The sequence below is a fragment of the Danio rerio genome, chromosome 15, assembly GCF_052040795.2.
Source record: "Danio rerio strain M-AB ecotype USA chromosome 15, GRCz13ab, whole genome shotgun sequence".
Taxonomy (NCBI): Eukaryota; Metazoa; Chordata; class Actinopteri; order Cypriniformes; family Danionidae; genus Danio; species Danio rerio.
In genome coordinates this window covers 25,167,474-25,190,894 of record NC_141035.1, presented here as the reverse complement: position 1 = coordinate 25,190,894, position 23,421 = coordinate 25,167,474, and the positions used below count along the sequence as shown (strand labels likewise).

Here is a 23,421-nt window from a genome sequence, read left to right as displayed (position 1 = left end):
CTCAATAATCTGTAAGCCGTGGCAACAATTCTGTGACAGCTCTTAAAAATGACCAGTTTTTGTTCAGTGTCTGTGACTTTGAAAAAAAAAATATTACCATTAAACGAATGCTGTTTTTCTTTGATATTAATGCTTCGGAAGCATCAGACGCCATAATCCCACTTGTCAGCGCTTTCCTGTACATTTTCTTTTTTTTATTGTGGGCGTAGTTCGGTTGCGCAATTCTGATTGGGCAGAACAAAATACGCTCACTCAAATGGCTAGTAAGACTGTCACACGCATTTGCTCTGGGCAGGGGATATATATATATTTCATATCGCAACCTCTTAACTAATCGCAGCAATTCAAATTGCTATTGCGATTCAATTTCGATTAATTGCACAGCCCTAATGGCTGACACATAAATCCATACGTCAAGTTTTTTAACGTGTGCAGGAACCTGCATAAAGTGCAAGCTTTTCGTCACTAGAACAGAGTATGTATACAAATTGTTACCAAGTGTACAAATGTAGGTGCAGTTCGCACAATCGCTTTTAATTGTTTTTGCACTACTCAGCTTTCAACATTTCAAACATACACCACTGTTGCACAGTTTGAATAGAATGTTCAGATTTCTTTAACCTGTTTTCTGATTTAACATCAGCTGCTAGAACATGAATTGAGAAATTATTTTCTCGGTTATTAAAAGATAAAAAGATTTTTGAAATAGTTGTAATCTTTTTGAATATATTGCCAAGCTTGTTTACAAATCGTTTTTCCAAAACACTTCAGCAAGGTAAGTATACTCAAACATGTCTCACAAAAAACATAACACACCCATTTATGATCCGTAAACAACCTGCATGAACAGAAACGGCTCATTTGGACCATAGAGAAAGTAGGTGTCAATACACATGTTGTCTTTAAGCAGTGTCAACATGACACACAGGGCAGCGTGACCAAGAACTTCAGAAGCTAAATCCATAATTACATGGAAAATCAACATGTACATTAAACAGGATTTGTGCTTTCTGAACAATTGCAGGTTTCCCACTGTGAGCTGAGAAATGATTATGCGGTTGGACGCTGAAATGAACACTGCAAGGGTGAGAATGGGTTTTGTGCTTCTAAAATTAACTCCGCTTACCGAGTTCAGACGAGATGGATTCAGGCACAGTGACTTTCAAATTCTGTTGAACAAAAATAATAATAAATTAAAATGTTTCTGACAAAACAGTCGGTTTAATTTTTTTTGCCTGCAACGAAACTACAAACATTAAAATAACAAGGTAACCAAACAGTTCTAGGAAGAAAAAAACATGTCCAATTTCCATCCATCTGGCAGAAAGAGAACAAAGTTCGCTGCAGGGAAGACTCGCACCCACTCACAAACACACAGAGTTGGAGAACAACAATATGTGATGACCGTGGAGGTAAAAGGTTGTCTGAGAGCGCTCATGCTTCCTGACCCTGAGGCTGCTGGGAAAGGAGTAACCCTCCACACACCTCTCGGGACAAAAGGCACAGTTGATCTGGGTGGATCAGGCTTTTGCCTTAACATGCCCAAAGACCAATTGACACCAAGGCAGTGCAGACAATGACGGGTTTGAGCAAGAAGAGATGAGCTGCGAAAAGCTCCACTTACTGCCCCCCGGTCTATGAAGAACGTCAAGAAGTCCGTGAAGATGCGCCGAGTTTCTTTGGAGTTGGTCTGTTTGTAGAGGTCAGCATACAGATAGCAGAGCTGTGGAGAACAGTGAGAGATAAACAGAATGATATGAGGATTTGTACTACGTTATAATTTATTCAAATACTAAAATATTTACTTTTACATTACAAATCAGTAAAAAGGTGTTTTGAAAAAAAAAAGGTATAATTGAGAAAAAAAATTTAAGTTTTAATAGTGGCTTTTCTTTTTTTCAAAACTGACAATAATTCTTAAATTTGTTAGTTTCTATACTGTCTCTAAATTCTGAATTTCTTTCTCAGAGGATCTGTATTACTTAAGAATATATTGAAATAGAAAGATTTACTTTTTCTACACAAATTAGTGAAAAAAGGTGGTATAATTGAGAAAAAAGTCTGATTTCCAAGCTTTTATCTTACAATTGTTGCTTTTCTTTTCAGAACTGCAATTATTTCTTGAATTTGTTCATTCATATGCACTCTCTAAGTTCTGACTTTCTTTATTAGAGAATTTGTATTACTTTAGTATTTATTAAAATAGAAATGAGTTACTTTTCCTTCACAAATCAATGAAAAAAATGGTATAATTGGGTGAAAAGTCAGAATTTTAAGCTGTTCTCACAATTATAGCATTTCTTTTCTTCAGAACTGACATTATTCCTTCAATTTGTTAGTTCATATGCTTTCTCTAAATTCTGACTTTCATCCTCAGGGGATGTGTATAACTTCAGTATTTATTAAAACAGAAAAACAGTTACTTTTCCTTCACAACTCTGTAAAAAAGATAGTATAATTGAAAAAAAAGTGTGAATTCTAAGCTGTTTAGAATGTCTAAGCTACAAATATTTCTTGAATTTTAGTTTAAATGCTCTCTCTAAATTCTGACTTTCTTCCTCAAAGGATTTGTTTTACTTTAGTGTTTATTAAAAAAAAAAAAAAAAGAGTTACTTTTCCTTCACAAATCAGTGAAAAAGGGTGGTTTTATTGAGAAAAAAAGTCTGTATTTTAAGCTTTTATTTTACAATTGCAGCTGTTTTTTCCTTCCGAACTGACATTATTTGTTCGTTCATATGCTCTCTCTAAATTTTGACTTTCTTCGTCAGAGGATTTGTTTTACTTTAGTGTTTATTAAAAAAAAAGTTACTTTTCCTTCACAAATCAGTGAAATAAGGTGGTATAATTGAGAAAAAAATCTGAATTCTAAGCTTTTAACTCACAATTAGGACTTTGTTTTCATCAGAACTGACATTACTTCTTGAATTTGTTCGTTCATATGCTCTCTCTAAATTCTGACTTTCGTCCTTCAAACTACAAGATACAATGTGGCTATTCCAAGTTTATAATATATTATATACAATTATGTAATATTTTGCAATTCAATGCGATTCTGTGGCAAATAAAATAGCATTTTCTGATCTGAATTATTATTTGCAATAAACAACTTGAATAATTTAGCTTTTAGCAGGAAAAGGTGGCGTAAAAAAAAACATGCTTAAAGCACTTCAAAACAACTCTCAGGGATATTTTTAGTCCATTTAATATCTAAAAGCACAACCAACACTAGTCATGCTAGCCTTAGCAAGCACGGTTAATTACAGCTGAAACTCACCAGAGGTGCAGGGTCAAACTGAGAGATCACATGATGCAGAAAAGCAGCAAGATGAGCAGGTCGAGTCTTGAGCAGCTGGATGCTCTGGAAGCAGCTGCACTGGCCATTAACCTGGAACACATCAGATCATGTTTAGATTCAAAATCACAGTCTGAGCGCTTAGAAAAAGAAACTGAGAATACCTGCTCCTGCTCAGAGTCAAAGTCATCATCTTCAGCAGCAATGATCTCAGAAACCAAACGTGGGCTCCCTACGGTGGATGGGAATCGAGAATCCTACAACCAAAAGTAGTGGAGTGTGTAAACTGCATTTGCATGAATTCAGGCACTAAAGTCTATCAGAAGCAAAAGTACTTACCAGGTCAGAGCCGTAGTCAACTTCAGGAGAAGGGCAGGAGTTGAAGCTGTCTCTGGGGGTACTTTTCGGACTGGAACAGTTAGAGTCCCGCTGACTCTCTGGAGAAGCTGGGTAGAAGCGCCGGTGGACCTGAACATCACACACACACACACACACCATAAACACAATTAATTACACCACTGGGAAGGTGACCCACTGAGTAAACTCAAGATAAGTGCCACTGTTTAACTGAGATCAGTGAAAAATTCTCAGAGAAAAACTACACTTACAGATGGCACTGAATTTCCGCTCCAAAAAGCCTCTGGGCTGAAATCTCTCTTATATTGATCCTCTTCCGCCCATGAGCCATCTTCACTGTTCCTGAGACACGGACTCTCCTATAGAGCATAGATGGGCATTTCTGAAGCCAACAGTCTTCTAAATAGCGGTCAATCAATATAATCAATCAGATCAGTAGACTATCATTGAGTATGTTTAATGAACAACCGTATACGTCTAAAAAAAAATAGAAAATTTAATTACCATGTGGCATTGATTGTGTGTGTGAACTTGGTTACGTGTGATGTTGTCACGTAACCAAGATTCAGAATTTTAAACATTACGCAGAAAAAACATTTATTTCCACTGAGGAAAATAGAGATGCTGCTTGCTGTCATGTCCGCTTTGGCATTAAAAGGCAAAGCCTCAGCTTTGAGAGCAAAAAATGAGAGCAAACATGAACAAATGGAAGGACAGAGTAACGAAGGCTTTAAGGGATACTGAAAAAGCACATTTGAATCGAAAAGAAGAACAAAAACCAGGGAAAAATCCACTGAAAAGGTGAGTGGCCAGCGCAATTGTGTACATTTCTAAATAAACCACAATATTTAGCTATGATGTATGCACTTTATGTACTTATTGTTGTATTTATTTATCGTTTATTATTAATAATTGATTGTTATGGCCTGTACAGTAAGGTCTAAGTATTGTACATTGTTTATACTGTATTTTCTGTTTTTTAAATAATAATAATAATAATAATAATAACAACAAACTTGAAAAAATGTTTAATATTAACATGAAGTTTCTGTTACTGTATTAAAACTAAGATAACGTATCAGATTTTTTGAGGTTTAAAACGATTTGATATAAAAAAATTCAAGTGATGTACTGTTCTTCCACATGTGAGAAATATAAATCACAATAACTTGTGATTTTTAATATTGTCACTGAAAATTGTATCTCCTTAGAATTGAGAATCTTCAAGTAAAATAAAAATATATAATATAATGTTTATATATATATATATATATATATATATATATATATATATATATATATATATATATATATATATATGTGTGTGTCTCAAGGCCTCAATTATTAGAAGGCAGTTGTAGCAAACCATATTCTGGTGCATTTTGGATAAATGACATGTATCATATGGATATATCAGGGGAAAAATGAAAACATTAAACAGATATGATGTAATGTAGAGGATTTGATCTGAATATGACTAATACTGATCAAAAAAGTCATGTGGAATGTGTTTTTTGCCTTCCTGGATGTCCCGTAGTGGTTTGGGTGTAGGGGTTCTGCTGTAGTCCTCTTTTAGTCCCTGAAGAATCAGTACATTTTCATTTACTATATACTCAGACCTCTTATGCTAATGATACACAGGGCATAATTTGTTACAATGTTGCTTGGCTACTTTCCTTTTAAGAATAAGCAACAGTATTTTATCTGTAACCCATTGCCCTAATTAAATGCCCCATGTCTCACCTGGTGTCATCCATATTAGACTCGCAGATAAATAAAAAGCAACAGGCCAAAAAACCACTCCGACATGTTACTCTGCTCTGTTACTCCAAGCTTGTATTTACTAAATTATAGGTCTACTATTAGGAAGTCTTAGAATGACAGCGCTTTGTTTACAAGTTCTGAAAGGTGGTAAAACTGCACTGTTGAGTAATAATGGGAGGAGCTTAAGTTTGCCCTCACATTTATCAGCCAACGGAGCTGTAAATTACCTCCAACAGGATAGGCCTCATTCTTATCAACATAAGTCATACAGAAACATTACAGCACTGTAACTCAACACTTTACTGACAGAAATACTTTGTCATATTGAAAGCAGAATAGGTGTAAGCTTTAAACCTGTAGTCTGATATTTAGATTCTGACCTGCGTGTCCTGTTGATCCTTTAAACCAGTCCTTCTGCTGTCCATTCTTTGGTTGTGTAGAGCACTGTTCTCTTCCTATGCCGGGTAGGGTTGAGAAACAACAAGGAGGAGCGATGTGATAAATATTGAAGAGGTAATTTAATTGGACGAGAGATAGGAGGAAGTAAAATGACAACAAATGAACAGAAAATGAAGGTATGAAGAGATTACCCATGATACAAGAGGAGAGGAGGTGCGTTCTGCTGCATTGTAAGAGTTGGGAGATGTAATAAAAGGGTCCCCGAAAACATCCGGTGACTCGAGACCCACGTCCACCTCAGGGAGGGGGATCTGGGGCAACCCGGGCGGTCGGCCTAATACTGTGAGAGCTACATAAGAGCCGGCTGGGAAGAGAGCGACAGCAGTATGAATAAGAACATGTATATAATGAATAAATAGTAGTTTGTAAAAAGTATAAACTAGCTTTTATAAATAAGTATGAGCATCGAATAAATAAGCACAAGTATTTAAAGATTAAAATTTAGATCACCCTACAATAATTCCAAACCTTTATGAGTTTATTCAATTGAACACACAAAAAAGATGTTATGAATTGTTTGATTTCAAACATTTATCAAAATAACTTCTCTTGTGTTCAACCAAGGATAGAAAGTCAAACAGTTTTGTGACAAGTGAAGGATGAGTGAATGACGACGGAATATTCGTTATTCGTTATAACGCAACTATTACGTGAAGTATGGAGGATCAGAAGTGCCGGTTAGAAATAAAACAAAGAACTAAATGAGAATTTCTTAAACAGAAATTAGTTAAAGCTAATAAATCACTGACATTTGAGTCGCTTTGCTGATCATAAAATTCCCGCTAAAATGATCTACGGCTTTCTCTCTGTAAAATGACAGAGCGAGATTCATTGACAAGTGAGTAAGGGCTTAGCTTGACTTGAGGCGACAGTTGTTTGGTTGCTCCCATGTGTGAACTGTCCAATGGCATATTTAAACTCGATTTGTTTTTCAACTCGAGACATGCATGTAGCAAAAGAAGAAAAAAAAAGGCTAATAGAGAGAAATGCAATTTAAAACCAGAATTCAAATACATTTTAAATGATTACAAATATGCGTTTTTATTGTTTGATTAATCGGCATTTAAAACATAAATTAAATAAACAGCTATAAAATTGTCTTTATTTATACATTTAAAAGATATTTTTACATGCAATGTTTTATTGCTTTATTAAATTACATTTAAAAACACACACTTAAATATGTCAATTTATTTGTCCATTAATTGTTGATTTAAATTGTGGTTTATTTATATACATGTTCATGCTTTAAATTGATGATTCTTCATTTTACTTCTAACCGGCACTCCTGGTACTTCATGGTTAAATATTAGTATCTAAAAATATGTACTGCCATACAAAATAAGCAATAACACTTAATGAATAACTGCTAAATGAACAATTTTTGCTTTAGAAACTGAAATGCATATTGGTCGAGAAGGAATACTTGCTCTCAATGACAAAAACAACAACAACAACAACAACAACAACGACGAAAAACAATAGATCAACAGAACAGTTACTATCGAAATACATACTAGCATTGAATGAATAACTAATGTCTATTCATCTTAAAGTGGTTAATACTCACATTTGATTAACTTCACCACCTCAACATGGTTTGATTGCGTTACCAAGGTCCCGTTCACCTAAAAGTGAAGACATTAAATAAGCATTCAACTCTTAACTGCAAAAACTTTTATATGCAGGTTTTGCTTGTACACAAACACGAGGTCAGTGTGTAGCCAGCAGGTGGCAGAACAGACAGATGCACAAATGCAGTGGTGAACAGAGTGAAAGGCTGGGCAGTGAGGGAAACACAGTAAACAGAAAATAGTGTTTCATAGAGTAATCTGTGTGTGTCTCACCTTAATGATCCTGTCCCCCGTCTGAACACCTGCTCGCATGGCAGCGCCATCTATTGACAAAAAAATACGATTCATGGATTAACAAACTAAAGGTACTTTCTGGTGTGGTATGTGGTTGCCAAAGCTCTGTCTAGTTGCTAAGGGGGTACTGAGTGGCTTTTAGCACATTGCAATGTGGTTTGTGTGCTCTATTTGGACTGCAAACAAATAAGTTTTTGCTGTCATTCTGCAAATGATGAAGCCTCATGCATCTATTGTCTCATATAGACTCGTTTGTGGAAATTGATTTGGGCCAAATGAAAAAATTCAAAAATTGTGAAAACTCACAAAACTGAATAAAAAAGCACAATTTAGGAAAATAGATAGTCTTCAAATAGATTGTATTTTTATTACTTTATTCACTTTCACTTTTTATTCACTTTTTATTTACTTTACAGTTTTGCATGCTCTGCCATTGTTTTTGTTTTATACCAAAAATTTAGTTTGCACTTCACAAATAACATTGGCTGTTCTGGCACAGACCTTTTGTGGGGGCAGTGTACTCTGATATCTAAATCCATAGTCATTACCTACTGAGTATAATGTCAAAAAATTGTGAACAAAACAATTATAAGTGTAATAGGACACTATTATAGAGAATATTGCATATTAAATATGCATTATTTTCTGAACAAATTCCTTGCAGACTGAGATAAATAAATGTCTTCATTGCATTTCAAATGACATATGTTAACAATTTTCTACTGTTCAGACTTAATTTGAGTACTTTTGTGCAACTTTAAAATTGGTAAAGGCTATAAACCTGTCAGGGTTGAAAATATACTGACTGAAAACATGGATGTGTAGAAATTATTTAAGCCCAAGGAGGAATACCTCTGGACAATAGACTACACAGCCTTTAAAGGTATATCAACACATGTGCACTAGGAAGATTCATACTTTTTCAAAGTGTGTGCACTTTTTCTATGCAAAATGTATAAGATTTTGCCTGTTTGGTGAACCGTGGTGATTTAAGATAATTGGATCACATATAGATAAAGACAAATTCCAGTTTACATTTTATATTTAAATAGTTTCTATTGTCCCCTTTAGCCCCCCTATACTTGATAATTAAGTTACTAGGATCTTCAAAAAATAAGTACTAGTAGTACGAAAACCGAGATATAGCTCATTTTTTAGATTAAATATTAAAACTGCTTGCCAAATTCATCTACTATTTTGCAGTCTTTACTAGTTTGAAGTCTCCTCTGCTTCTTTTCTGAATGAGAAAAAACTGCCTTTTCGGTTAAAAATAAATCAATCAAAAACTAAATAAAATGGGCTTTGGCCGTATTGTGTTATAAATAAAATTCATGACGTGTATAGTGGACAAACGCTAGCAAGCATATAACATCTGAAGCAAACTTCAGGCTTTACAGTCTTTTTATTCAATATGTCTTTCACTATCCTTTGTGCATCCCTATAATTGGTTCTCTTTAGAACATAAACAGACAAGCTCCATTTCTGAGCAACAGTGAAGTTATATTAGCTCGAGGAGGGGGAGAGACACAGTGAAAGACATTCACAGTAGCTGATGGGCAAGACAGCAAGACAAACATGAGTTTTACCCTGTTTGACGAGCTGCACGAAAACAGGGTTGTCCCCACTGACGGTCAGCCCAAAGCCGTTCTCATCTTTCTGAATGATCACGCATCTCTGCACTAGCCCTGGAGAAAGAGAGACAGAATAAGAAGCAGGATTATTAGAAGAGAGCTATGAATCTGATTTTGCAAAAGAGAGCTATGAATAAGATTTTGTCTTTATTAAAGCATTCATCAGGACAGGCCTATCAAAGTAGATTAGAGTAACAATAACTCTAAAAGTGGATTAAAAATGTCAGTGTAAGTAAGTGCATACAGGCACACTCATAAAGTTCTTGGCAAATAAAATATCTGCAGAGATGTGAAATGAATGGTCTCCAATTAAAATCAAGCACCCTTTCCCAGAATAATAGAAAGACGTAGGAAATGATGAGAGATGTGGGTTATTGTGGTCATCTAATGTTACTAGCTTGAGAAATGGGCTTGCTTAGCTCATCCAATCATATCTGAAAACCGCAGTAGTCTTTATGACAGAAATGAGTAGAAAACTGCAGTGTAAACTGAGCAACCAAACACAAGAAGGAAAACCTAGATCTGTGTCTTCATGATGTCTTCTCACCTCTCAATTTTTTCAAAAAATGTTTTACAGGCTCTCATTTACCACAGAAAAAAATTCAGCCCCTTCATTTGAAAAAAGAAAACCGTATTTGCCAATGGACTTGGCTAATGATATCTAAAAGTCTAAATCATGATATATCAGTGATCTCAAATTTGAAAGACCAAACTAAACAATAAACAGAGTGTATATATATACAGGGCTGATAGTGGAAAAAATTCCTGAGCCTGAACTTTTTTTCCTTGCTGATGTTTTAATTTAAACGCATTTATTTTATGTATTCGTAGTCATACTTCCGTACGTAATATAGTCATTTGACAGTACATGTCAGTCAAATTTATTGTGGCATGCTTATGTATGCCAGTAATGTCAGTGACACATGCCAGTGTCAGTGATCTTGTGACATGTGCCAGTAGGTGTCAGTATAAGCACGTTATAAGCACATTAATCTTATAAGTCTCTTTGCTTTAATATTTAAAAATCATTAGGCAAATGACACCTGTTATCTTACATGCATATATGTTATGAGTTTTCAACATGCATTTTATTAAAACTTTTTAAAGGATATTATTTAAAATACCTTAAAATGAAAAAAAGTAAATAATAAAATAAATGAATGAATTAAAAACATAGAGAAGTCCATATTGTAGGGAACAAAGGAACTGCCAGGATGCAATAATATACAGTACAACAGATAAGTGTAACCCCTCCCATACATAAGCATGCCACAATAAATTTGACTGACATGTACTGTCAAATGCCTATATTACGTACGGAAGTATGACTACGAATACATAAAATAAATGCGTTTAAATTAAAACATCGTGGAGTAGCTCAGCAAATAAACTAACTTGCGACGCGATAAATTAGGTTAAAAGTCGCGTAATGATTAAATATGGTTTTGCTTGTGTTAATTAATGTCATAAGCTTCGCCGGGTGTCGATGTCACTGCAGTGACATGCAGCGCGACACTCTGAGTTACACAGGTCACTACACATGCCACTAGCGAGTGACACATGACAGTGGAAAACCGGACGTGCCACCGGAAGTGTCACTACACTCAGTGGCATGTGCCAGTGTCATCTGTACGTCAGATGTCGTGTCACTCCATGTTAAAACTGCTACTGTGAATCCGCGTTCACACAATAAGCTAAAACTCGCCCCAAGCACCGGCAAAAACAAATAACAATCAATGTGTCGAGGAAAGAGTAAGGACATATCTTAATTATTTATTAATAAACTTATTCTGAGTCAGTGTCGCAGATCCTGACTGGCAACCTTATTTTGGATTCGCCTTTACAGTGAAATTCATCTTTACGGATTACATGAAGGAGTTTTTTGTTTTCGATTTGTTTTATTTCGTTAAGTAATAATTTAAAGCTTTCTATAAATATATTTATTATGTCTGTGCGGCATATACATTTTGCTTCATTTTGTTAAGCTTCATTTTGTTAAGCTGTAAAAACCAGACGACAGAAAGCGCATAATTTTGGTTTTCTTTATTTTATAAAAACACTGTAACGTTTTTTGATGTATTACTCGTACTTTGTGAGCAAAAATGACGGATAACTTTATCCCACTGAAAAAATGCAAGTGATTGCTCTGGCGCCTCGATGTCCTGCAAGCTTTTTATAAGCAAACTATGCGCCTAATAGCACACATTCTTTAACATTTAAGCTACCATTGTTTTATACTTGAACTGTTTTATATCTTTTATTTTAGGCAAGTCGTGATGATCTGAGAAGGCAAACTGATCAAACAGACAATGATGGTCTTCCGCTGGGCGCTGTTCGTTAAAAAAACAAAAAAAAACTTATTTTTAATAAATAAAAAATGCTCCAAACGTTTTAAATAAGCTGAATAAAAACGAAACTAAATATAAACACTTTGCCATTAGGCTACATACAAAACTGAACTATTTTATAGCTGAAACACTAAGTTGTTTAAGGAGAAGGGGGAAATATATTTTTGTCCCGTCTATTGCTTCACCGTTATTTCGAGAATAAACCCAGCGTAAATATGCAGATGCCATTCCCAAAACATATCAGCGTATATGTGCCGAAAACGAAAGTTTCATACAAATTCTGAATGGATTATAGCCTGGAAAGTGCACAGCACGCTCCTCTTATTATCACTAAAAAGCGTCACTAATCTTAGTTCATAGAGATCTCACAGAGATTCGTTATAATTTATAAAGCTCTCTAAATTACACAATCTTTTATTTACATGGCGTCTACACTCAATAGATGATTTACGAGCACACAAAATGGCACTTAATAAAAACCAGTCCGGCGCTTTCAGCAGTGAGTGAATTCTGTGAATCTAGAGAAATGACAGATCAATATCCGTGAACCTGATTTTTTTTTTCCCCGCAGCCACATTACGCCGGAAATCCGGCGTGGTGCCGGAACGCTATCACCCCTGTATATATATATATATATATATATATATATATATATATATATATATATATAGTCAACCCCTAGGGTATGAATAATTTCAGCCTTGACTATGTATGATTTACTTAATTATATATTACATATTGTCATAGTAAATACAGTACAGCTAAACAGCTAAATAGCCTGGGGTCTTTAGGGTTCTTTTTTTTTAATTGAGAATAAATACAAGGAAAGCAAAAGGAAGAGGAAAGACACCAAGAGGAGGAAAGAGGAAAGATATTTATTGTGTTCTAAAAGATTCTATATCAAATAAATGCTCAGAATTTCTCCACAAACACCTTATAAAATTCCTTAATCACAGTTTGCATAAAAATATGAAGCTTTCATCAACACTGACAAAAAAAGGATTATAGTGCACGATATCACATGGAATTTTCACATTTAGTTTTCATTTTAACAATTTAAGATGAAACATGAGTCATTCATGAAACATGAGTAAATCACTCGTAAATCTGTTCTGATATAAATTTTTGGATTCATGAAAGTTCATGAAAAATTGCTGGTTGCTGCAAATTTTAGATTCTGTGACATTATTCAAAATGAAATAGTAGTAAATAGGCATGGAACGATAAAAGGTTTCAAGATTAAGATTTTAGTGGTTTGGAAAAAGTCTAGGTTTTAAAACCATTAAAAAACTCTGTGCCACAAACTCAATATTATTTACAACTTTATTACCCGTTACTCACAGCAGGTTCTGTTCACTAAAGGAGACTCTACAGCTCACGGTCAGCAGCTCACGTCACGTGTGATTTCCTGGCCGCGAATACAACATTATATGAAGACAAAAATGACATTTTTAGTTTAATTATACCTTATTAATACAGTATGTGACTCATTCAACATCATTTGGAGGTGTCCATGTCGCAAAGCAATGTATGTGCAAGAATGAAAAGACTCGTGCAGCCGCCTTTTCTTCTCTCCTGAACTTGAAAATATGATTGACAGAATCGTAGAAATGCTGGATTAAGATCGTCTAGGGGGTTGAATCGAGATCGCGATCTTTTTACGATTAATTGTGCAGCTCTAATATATATATATATATATATATATATATATATTAGCGCTGTCAAAATTAACGCGTTAACGCATGCGATTAATTTTAAATAATTAACGCGTTAAAAAAAATTTACGCAATTAACGCAGTTCAGAATTTTTTTACTTCCTGTTGTGGTGGACGTGTGTTCAGCATGCAATAAATGTGGATAAGACCAAGGAAGCACTTTTTGAAGGCAAGTTCCAGTATAAAACAATTAGTTGCATCACAAGTTATCCAGAGTTTCATGCAATTTCGGGTGTTTAATTTTTAACTTTCGACATCTGTTGTAAGTTGATACCGCATGGCGAACAGAAAGAAAATCCTCCGCATTTCGTGACTCGGTGTTCCTTTAAGGTAAGGTTCCTTTTAAGGCTACACGGTAGAATTAATAAGAGTATTATCTTAATCATATTAAAATCGGAGTATTGGTGTCTTATGTAAATGTACTCAGAACCTCTGGTGAAGTCGCGAGCAGTCAAAGACAGGGCATTACTCTGCCTTTCAGCATGAGCCCTCCAAGTTTAGCATGTTTCCTCATTAAACGCAACGAAAGCGTATGCTTCGCGTTGTTGTGTCAGAATCCTTGTGAAATACAGTAATACTTGGGACGCTTAGTTTAAGCAAATTTGATGAATGTGATCATGCGTGTTGAATCTGAGGGGAGTCGCTCCAGTATGGAAGGCCGTTGGGGCCAAAACGTCTGCAGCGCGTTGTTTGTGTCTGTCTGTGTGTGTGTCTGTGTCAGGCCCGTTGAGGGGTGTCAGGGGTGGAGTAAGCGACGTATCTGAGTAGGGGCGAGAGGGGTGTGCAATGTATTTAACGACCGGTTTGCAAGAAATTATCATTCATTTGGGGGCATTTGAGAGTCTCTGTGCACTTGCAGAATACTCCTAGTCTTAGCAACTGGATGAATGTAAAGGAGGATTAAGCAAAATTGTTTCTACTCTATAATTAATGTTCTCAACTTACAGCAATAAAACTTTACAATGAGTGCAACAGTTCGTATTCTATAGTTTTTATTATAATTTTTCATTTTCCATATCTGCAATTCCTGTATTTTGGCATTTTTTTGCAGTCCACTTAGAATCCAACATGGAAATCAATGTTTTCTTTATTGGCATTGATTGTTTTGAAATTTAAATGTCATTAACATGCCTGTGTTTTAATTTCTGTAATAAATATGGCTGTCAAGCCAGGATCTTGATGGTTTATTTTGGGTATGTTGTTTACATGAAGAAATCTGTGTTACAAGTTAAACAAAAATTCTATTAAACAATTATATTTTGAATTTAAATATTTTTTTCTTGCGTTTAGTTTGATTTTACATTTAAATAGGCAAAATTACAAGTTTGAGTATTTTAAATGCGATTAATCGCGATTAATTTTTTTAAAAGGTGCGATTAATTAGTTAATTTTTTTAATCGATTGACAGCACTAATATATATATATATATATATATATATATATATATATATATATATATATTTTTTATTTTTTTTTTTTACAATCCATATATTAAAATAATAAAACATAAGCGTTATCAAAGCAGAAAACCAGGCTAAATTTATCCTGTCCATACACTTTGCATTTCAAACGCCTCAGGCAAGCAGCAATTAATTTTTTTGAATTTTAATGCAAAGATGATGCATATAAATGTACAAATGTTTTTTTTTTTTTCAAAATATTAAAAACTTTCAAGGATTTAAGATTATGACAACCGTTAAAAACGTCATAGCAGTCTTGTGAAAAGGGTCCATCTGTGGATTACAAATTATCACAGCAGCCAAAGTACCACCAAACGATGTGCCACCAAAGTGTCACCAGCTGCATGTTTATTGAAATTTTTTTTTTAGGCATATGACCTATTTGTTATTCCTAATTTCATGAAATATACTGAAGCAAAACCTTATGCTTTGTTTACACCAGACGCTGATGAAGCGCCAAGCACAAGTGATTTACATGTTAAGTCAATGTAAAACATGAATAGACATTCGGCGACTCGATTCGCGAAAATGACGTGATTTGAAATTTGAAGTTAAAAAGTTTGAGTTGAAAAATATGAACTTCAAAGGACATTCGGGCCATGTTAACCAATCATGAGCTTGCTCTTGTAAGGGTGTGAATATGATGTAATGCCTGTTGTTGGTTTACCAAGGGGAAACTCTCTTGGCGACACCGGACAAGCTCAACCTGGGCTCGGCTCAGTTTTAAGCACAGCTGGAAGCCTCCATCATTCAGGTATAGTTTCTGGAGGAGTTTATGAACCCAAATAGCTGGGTGCACCTCTGAAAGGATCTAGTTCATTCAGACATAATGCCGAATGAACCTATGCTGTTTGTCAGCCTTCCTAAAGCAAATAAACACAGCTATTCTCTTAATAAAATCCATGTTAGCCATTTAGCAACAAAGCTAGAGTCACTGGGTAGAAAGAAGCCGCACACATGACGCGAATCCGTGTCTATCGTGAAGTGAATTTGATCTGCAAATGAAATGAATTTGCTGCATCTGGTCTGGTGTACACAGCACCAGAAGAAAGGCAGTCCAAAATATTCTAACGCGTTCATAGACACTTAATTTACATTGTAGACGTTTATAGGTAGGGCTTATGCTAATTTCAGTTGAGCATGCATCCTATTTACAAATGTTTAGAATTCAGAAACATTTAACTCTCAAATCGGATTTGTTTTGTGAATCTGAAGGAAAGTGTTGGGAAGGTTTGTGTTAGGTGGAATTTACTTTAATATTTACAAATGTTTCATGAATGAGGCCCTCTTACTGTACTTTAACAATATTTGTAATCATAAAAATAATTCACATTCACAGCATTAGAGTTTGAGTAACTTTTGAACCATAAAGTAAAACAAGAGTAGTTCCATTTTTCCCCACTTCATTTTCCAATACAAAAAAAGACTATTTTAAAAAATAGCGCAAGGCATGTATAAAGTCATCAACTATCTTTCTGAATTTGTACCTCTTGACTGAGCCAACAAAGTAAACACGATCATTTATAATCAAATAAAATGCACACAGTCCAACATCAACTCAGCACTAAAGCTACATTTAAATGCTGACAGTACTCAAACTTCACAGTATTGGAGAAACAACACAGCAACATTTCAATCATCTTACCACAAGACTCAGGTCTCCTGTCAGCCACTACACATCCACTCTTCTGCACCAGCACGTCTGAGCAACACAACACCATGATACAAAAGACACACACACACACACATCACAGAGGACACAAAGAGAGGACTCCAATGAAAAAATGAGCAATGGCACAAGTACACAAAGTATGGCTGTTTTGGAGTGGATTGTTGTCTATAGATAAGAAATTAATTCCCAAAGGTCTGTTATTTTAACAAATGATATAAGATGTTTAAGTATTAGTTTTCCAGGTGTTAACCCAGAAACTAATGCACATTTAAATGGTTACAAAACATTTAATTTGGTTTTATTTAGGTTTCATAAGCATATAACATATAATAATAACACAATAGAGCAAATTGTGAGCTTGATTAGTTCAGGCTACTTATATTCTCAACAAAACAAATATGTAATCAGTACTATTGTTTAATAGGACCCTTAGGATCTGAAACAACGGTTTGCATCATTGTTAGGCCTATACAACTTTATAATTCAATCACACAAAAGAGCCACACTTCTCAGACAGTCCAAAAGAGATACTGGAAAGAAACTAGGGCTGAGCAATATATCTTGATACTCTCTAATAATCTGTGTGCTGCATTAATATGAAGGATTTTGCAGGTGTTTTTCCCACAGATTTTCAATTATGCGTAGTGTAATTTACACAAAAGCAAAAAAAGAGTTAGAGCAGAGATATTTTATCTCTGAGTGAAACCTAAATCTCTGATTCAGCTTGGGTGCTTTCATTTGTCTGGAATAATGTTATTTAAATTTTCATGTAGTAAAATGCTTTCTAAAACTATACTATTAACTTGTTAACTATTTTATAAAATAATAATAATAAATCAAACTTTAGATGTATCCATTATAAAGTTGTCAGAATATAATAGAATTGAACTGAATAAAATTAAATGTACCTAAAGTACAACAGAGCAATTGAACCTTGCCATGATAGAAATTAAGTTTTTACCAAATTAGCGAAAATCCTTTCAGGTTGTTTGTGTATGCTCATATTTTCCAGTTCTGTACAAATACTCACAAAGTCTCCGTGTCAACGTTTTCAAACCAAGTCAGAGAATTGAAATTCCACATCTGTTACATCCTCAACGAAGAGATGTCATATCCATAACAAAGCTTTTTCCTTATAAATGCATGTGATTGTAAAATAAAAAACAAGTTTTATTGTTTTATAGAGAGATAGCTCATATTTATTAGATTAGCATTATTTCTTTTTGGGTTGTGCAGTCTAATTTTAAAAATTCTATAAATTACTTTTTTAATGTGAATTCACATACCTTTGTGGTCACATTCATAACTCGTTTATTTCTCTTATCGTTTACATACAAAGTTTTTAGTTCCCTCAATTCTGTGATTAGTTGTTTTGAGAAATATAAAGAGACTTTATTTCAATATACTTTTAACATATAAATCCTCCGTGAATTGAAGTTTTAAGTTTGTACTGCAAATGTCCCATACATAACACTGGAATCGGTCAGTTTATGATCCACGGTGAACATGAAACTTTTTAAAAACCATTAAACCAGTTAAATAGAATTTAACCAACTCTATATTTTTGATCAATATTGTGCATACATTACATATAAAATGCCACATCAATAAACATCACTATTTTAAACTTGATTCTAACTTTTTCCTTTTATTTTGGCTTTAAACACATGATATATCTCAAAAAACTATATTTGTAGCTATATTGCCCAGCCCTAGAGGACAGTGAACGTCACACCATGGTTAGGATAATAATAATAATAATAATAAACTTTATTTGTATAGCACTTTTCCAACATACATGCAACTCAAAGTGCCTCACAAACAACAACAAAAGCAATTAAAATAGACCACAAAAACTTATCACATATACTGAAATAAAAACATTCATGTACACAAAATGTAAGTGTATATTCACATGATCACACACACAATAGTCCTTACATATGCAGGCACACACCATACATTACATACATAAACCTACAACAAAATAGATAAAATGCGTACACCTAACAGACTTGTTTAATCATACGCAATTTTAAAAAGATGTGTCTTAACACGCTTTTTAAAAACATGAATACTTGGTGATTCTTTCACTTCAAGGGGGAGACAGTTCCAAATTTTTGGAGCATAATGGCTAAAAGAAGTGCCGCCAGATCGCCTCAGATTTACAGGGTAAAATTCTAAAAGTCCAGCACTAGAAGAGCGTAGAAAACGGTTTGGATTATATTTTGTTAAACAGTCGGAAATGTAGGAAGGTGTCATATTGTGTAGTGCTTTAAAAACTAATAAAAGAATCTTAAAATCTATCCTTTGGTGCACAGGCAACCAGTGTAATTCTATTAATACTGGTGTAATGTGTTCTCGTTTCTTCAATTTCATTAAAACTCTGGCTGCTGCATTTTGTATCAATTGCAACTTCATTGTAGAACCCTTAGGTAGACCAGTATAGATAGCATTGCAATAATCAAGCCGAGAGAAAATAAAAGCATGAATTAATTTCTTGGCATCATCAAAAGATAGGAAAGAACGAATTTTGGCAACATTTCGTAAATGATAAAAACATGTTTTTGTAACTTGATTAATATGAGATTTAAAACTAAGATCACAATCGAAAATAACACCCAGGTTCTTTAATTCTTTTTTTGATTGTAAACCTAAAGAACACAGTTCTGCTTCAATCCTCTCTCGCTCAAGTTTTTTGCCCACAATTAGAATTTCTGTTTTATCTTTATTCAACTTTAAAAAATTTGCAGTCATCCATTGCACAGTATTGGACATGCAGTTGGACAAATTTTCCAATGCAGTTGTGTCTCTTGGCTCAACAGAAATATATAATTGTATGTCATCAGCATAAAGATGATAATTCATGCCATATTTCTGAATTATACTACCTAAAGGAAGTATATATAATAAAAATAGACTTGGGCCTAGGATAGATCCCTGAGGAACACCATATAATATATTGTGTTCTTGCGATGTATATTCATCTATATTTACTAAGAATGTCCTTTCTGTGACATATGTATTGAACCAATTTAAAACTATCCCAGAGAGACCTACAAGTTTTTCCAGTCTGTTAATCAAAATGCAATGATCAACCGTGTCGAATGCTGCACTTAAATCTAGAAGAATTAAAACTGATGCATTACCTTTATCTATGTTTAAGCGCATATCATTAACTACTTTCAATAATGCTGTTTCTGTACTATGACCTTTTCTAAAACCTGACTGATATTTTTCCCAAATTTTATGCTCATCTAAAAATTGATTGAGCTGTAGCAATACAACTTTTTCTAAAATCTTACTAAAAAATGTAACATTAGAAATTGGTCTGTAATTATTTAAAACTGTGGAGTCCAAATTTGTTTTTTTTAAAAGTGGCTTTACCACAGCTTTTTTAAAAGCATTAGGAAAAATTCCTGTCATTAATGAATCATTTACTATGTCAAGGACATAGTCAATCAAGCAATTTGAAACCTTTTTAAAAAAAAAAAAAAAAAAAAAAAAAAAAAAAAAATGGTTAAGGATGGTTAAGTCATGCATCAGAAGAGGAGAGTCCAACACCAGAGAAACATCCGAAATAAACATGCACATCACATCCTCCCTTCACCACTGTTCCCTCTAACACACATGTGAAAATCAGACATTTATGTGAGGTCAAACCACAAACAATAAATCTAAAACTGCGTCAGAATGGCTCAGAAATCTTCAAAAAGAAGATGATGTACTTCTGTCATCTTCATACACTCTGCTATTTTCCAATCCAACTGGAAAACGCCGCCTCATCCTAACCATGTGAATCGTATATTAATTGATACGATTAGCACATTGTTCTCCACCATAAACGTCCCATTAACGGCCAGGCACAGGACTGCTTTTCCTTCTCTACTCTTACCGGCAGCTGAGAGAGAAAACAGAGGCCGAACTTGAAAGAAAAACACACTGACAATGTCTTTCAACTGCCAAAAGCGAGGCCAGGAACATGTGCATCGTTTATGGTCAGCAAGTATGAATCATGCCGCTGTTTAAAGCCGCTCCACTGCAGTTAGTGGACGGGCACAGCCTTCCATCTGTGCTGTTTGTGGAGGAAACTGTTTCCATTTTGGAGTCTGAAGAGACTGTGTGCTTCAGTCCACACCACATGCGCGCACACAGCTAAACACTACGATTCTGTATGAGTAGAGAAAGTAAGCGAGAGTGAGAAAGAAACTGTCGAACGTCACTTACCTGTTGGGTCAAACTCGTGTGTTGGGGTACCGGGCAGCTTATCACTTTTGGGCCTCTTGTCGGGAGGGTGGTCTCTGCTGAGAAAGCTACTGGTTCTGTGAACACAAAATGGAAAAAATCAATGTAGGTCAATGAAATACATTAACACCCTGCAATGAGCACAAAACAAAAATGGGACACATCCTGATGTGGTGGAAGATGTTAGATAGGCAAACTATTACATATAGTTACCAAAAGGCAACTACTCAACTAAAGGCTAAAAGTTAGCAAGATTAAGCTAATGCTAGCATGGATATGCCAATTAAGAAACACATTGAAGAAAACAATGCAAGGTCCTTTTGAGAGATGTTAGTTCACTCTGCAGTAGAGCTGCACAATTAATCATAAAAAGATCGCGATCTCGATTCGACCCACCAGGACGATCTTAATCCAGCATTTCTACGATTCTGTCAATAATATTTTCAAGTTCAGGAGAGAAGCAATGGTGGCCGCACAAGTCTTCAAATTGTTTTACATACGTTGTTCAGCAACATTGACACCTCTGAATAGTGTTAAAAAGAGTCACATACTGTATTTAGAAGATATAATTCACCCCAAAAATGTCATTTCTGTCTTCATGTAATGTATTTGCGACCGCAAAATCACACGTGAATAACAGCTAATAAAGTTGTAAATAACTTTCAGTTTGTGGCACAGAGTGATCGTTTGGGGGCCGCGCGGGAAGTGAACCACTCTTAGCAGTGAAAATGAAACCGAAAGCGCACACTGTGCTGCCAGATGTAGCTGACTGATTCCAGCTCAAAAAGTATCCAAAACCCACCGAAATGCAGAAATAACCACCCAGTCTTCTGTATTCATGAAAATCAGGTCAGTGACAGATTTTAAGCAGAAAATTACAGATTGTAAACATATGTCTCAAACACAATGATTCAACATCAGAATTATCATCAGCATTAATGACTAGGCCAAATCTGTCTGTTCAAGTCCACCATTCAAAATCTATACAAAATTGAGCATTTTAACCAACAGCACAGCTACACAAAGCCTATTGCTGTTTTACCACATGTTTGAAAATAACAATAATAATAGCCCACTCATATTAACCTTTATTTTATATCTACAGAATCGTGAGAAAATTGTGATCTTTATTTTAGGCTAAAAATAAATAAATAAAATTTTTAAAAAAATAAAAATTTGCGATTCTCATTTTAGCCAGAATCGTGCAGCTCTACTCTGCAGCCAAATTGGACAAAATTCTAGGCAGCCATTTTCAGACAATCAAGTGCAGCTTTTGTATATTTTAATAAAATAAGATGAACATTATCAAAAAAGTGCTTGATATTACACATCCAATACGTTACAAATTGTCTCCAAAAATATAAAACTGTAATAGATTCTGTGATAACTGCAAATAAATTGCAAAATAATACTTCATAATATTACTGTTTTTACTGTACTTTTGAACAAATAAATGCAGCCTTGATGAACATGAGATGTTTTAAAAAATTAAACCAATCTTAAAAATGTCTCCAGGTCCAAACATCAGAACGATAGTTTATATAAATTAAAAAGTATAAATGCCAAACAAATAAATAAATATTATTATTATTTTTAACTTGATATTTACTTTCTTTGATTTAATTAAATACTTACTACTGCACAATGAATTGAAAAAAAAGATAAAAAAGAAACAAAAAACATTTATACATTGTAACTTCATTAACCAACTAAAAAAGTGGTTAATTGTATAAATGGTAAAAAAAGATAACTAAAAATAACAAATGGGCGGAACAGTTGTGCTGTGAGTAGCACGATCGCCTCACAGCAAGAAGGTCCTTGGTTCGAGCCCCAGCTGGGTCAGTTGACATTTCTGTGTGGAGTTTGCATGTTCTCCCTGTGTTCGTGTGGGTTTCCTCCGGGTGCTCCGGGTGAATTGGATTAGCTAAACTGTCCGTAGTATATGAGTGTGTGTGAATGACTGATATATAAATGAGTGCATGGAATGAATAAAGTTTATGGAATGAATGAATGAATGAATGTATGTTTGTTTCCCAGTGATGGGTTGCCGCTGGAAAGAGCATCCGCTGCGCAAATCATATGGTAGATAAGTTGGCAGTTTATTCTGCTATGGCGACCCCAGATTAATAAAGGGACGAAGCCAAAAAGAAAATGAATAAATGAAAAATAACAAATTTCAATATTATTGCACTGCAAAAAACTATCATCCTTATGTACAAAAAATACTATTTATACTATTAGATTTTGTAATTCAAAATTTCAATAAATTATTATTTTCTTTATAAGCGATTAGCCTAAACCAGAGGTGTCCAAACTCAGTCCTGGAGGGCTGCATATTTCAGTTCTAACCCCGATTAATCAAGCTAATCAAACTCTTTCTAGGTATACTGGAAACTTCCAGGCAGGAAGGACTTTGGACACCCCTGGCCTAAACCATTTTACATGTCATGTTCAGTAACCACTTGATGTTTATTTTAATCCACACACAAATGCTTAGATGACAAATCTGTACAAAAAACTAAACATTTTTCTATGCTTTTAGAATACCGGTTTCAAAAACTTTTTGATTTCTATTTTGTGTTTACATGGACCCTAATAATCTGAATTTAA

At 34.5% G+C, this 23,421-nt stretch overlaps 1 protein-coding gene across 4 annotated transcripts in view; it reads right to left on the bottom strand.

The window, feature by feature from the left end:
• The window catches only part of arhgef12a (Rho guanine nucleotide exchange factor 12a), a 91,123-nt gene that overhangs the window by 32,950 nt on the left and 34,752 nt on the right, over positions 1-23,421 (bottom strand). For 2 of the 4 annotated variants that reach the window (XM_087284128.1, XM_087284129.1), the window contains exons 3-15: positions 20,794-20,888; positions 16,540-16,596; positions 9,327-9,425; positions 7,720-7,769; positions 7,443-7,500; positions 6,004-6,176; positions 5,794-5,868; positions 3,901-4,008; positions 3,632-3,760; positions 3,457-3,549; positions 3,275-3,385; positions 1,625-1,723; positions 1,127-1,169 (exon numbers count right to left, since the gene is read on the bottom strand). In XM_087284128.1, coding sequence (XP_087140254.1) covers positions 1,127-1,169; positions 1,625-1,723; positions 3,275-3,385; positions 3,457-3,549; positions 3,632-3,760; positions 3,901-4,008; positions 5,794-5,868; positions 6,004-6,176; positions 7,443-7,500; positions 7,720-7,769; positions 9,327-9,425; positions 16,540-16,596; positions 20,794-20,888 — 1,190 coding nt within the window. The remainder of the gene's footprint in view (positions 1-1,126; positions 1,170-1,624; positions 1,724-3,274; positions 3,386-3,456; positions 3,550-3,631; positions 3,761-3,900; positions 4,009-5,793; positions 5,869-6,003; positions 6,177-7,442; positions 7,501-7,719; positions 7,770-9,326; positions 9,426-16,539; positions 16,597-20,793; positions 20,889-23,421) is intronic. The other 2 variants (XM_087284130.1, XM_087284131.1) reach the window with 1 other exon arrangement.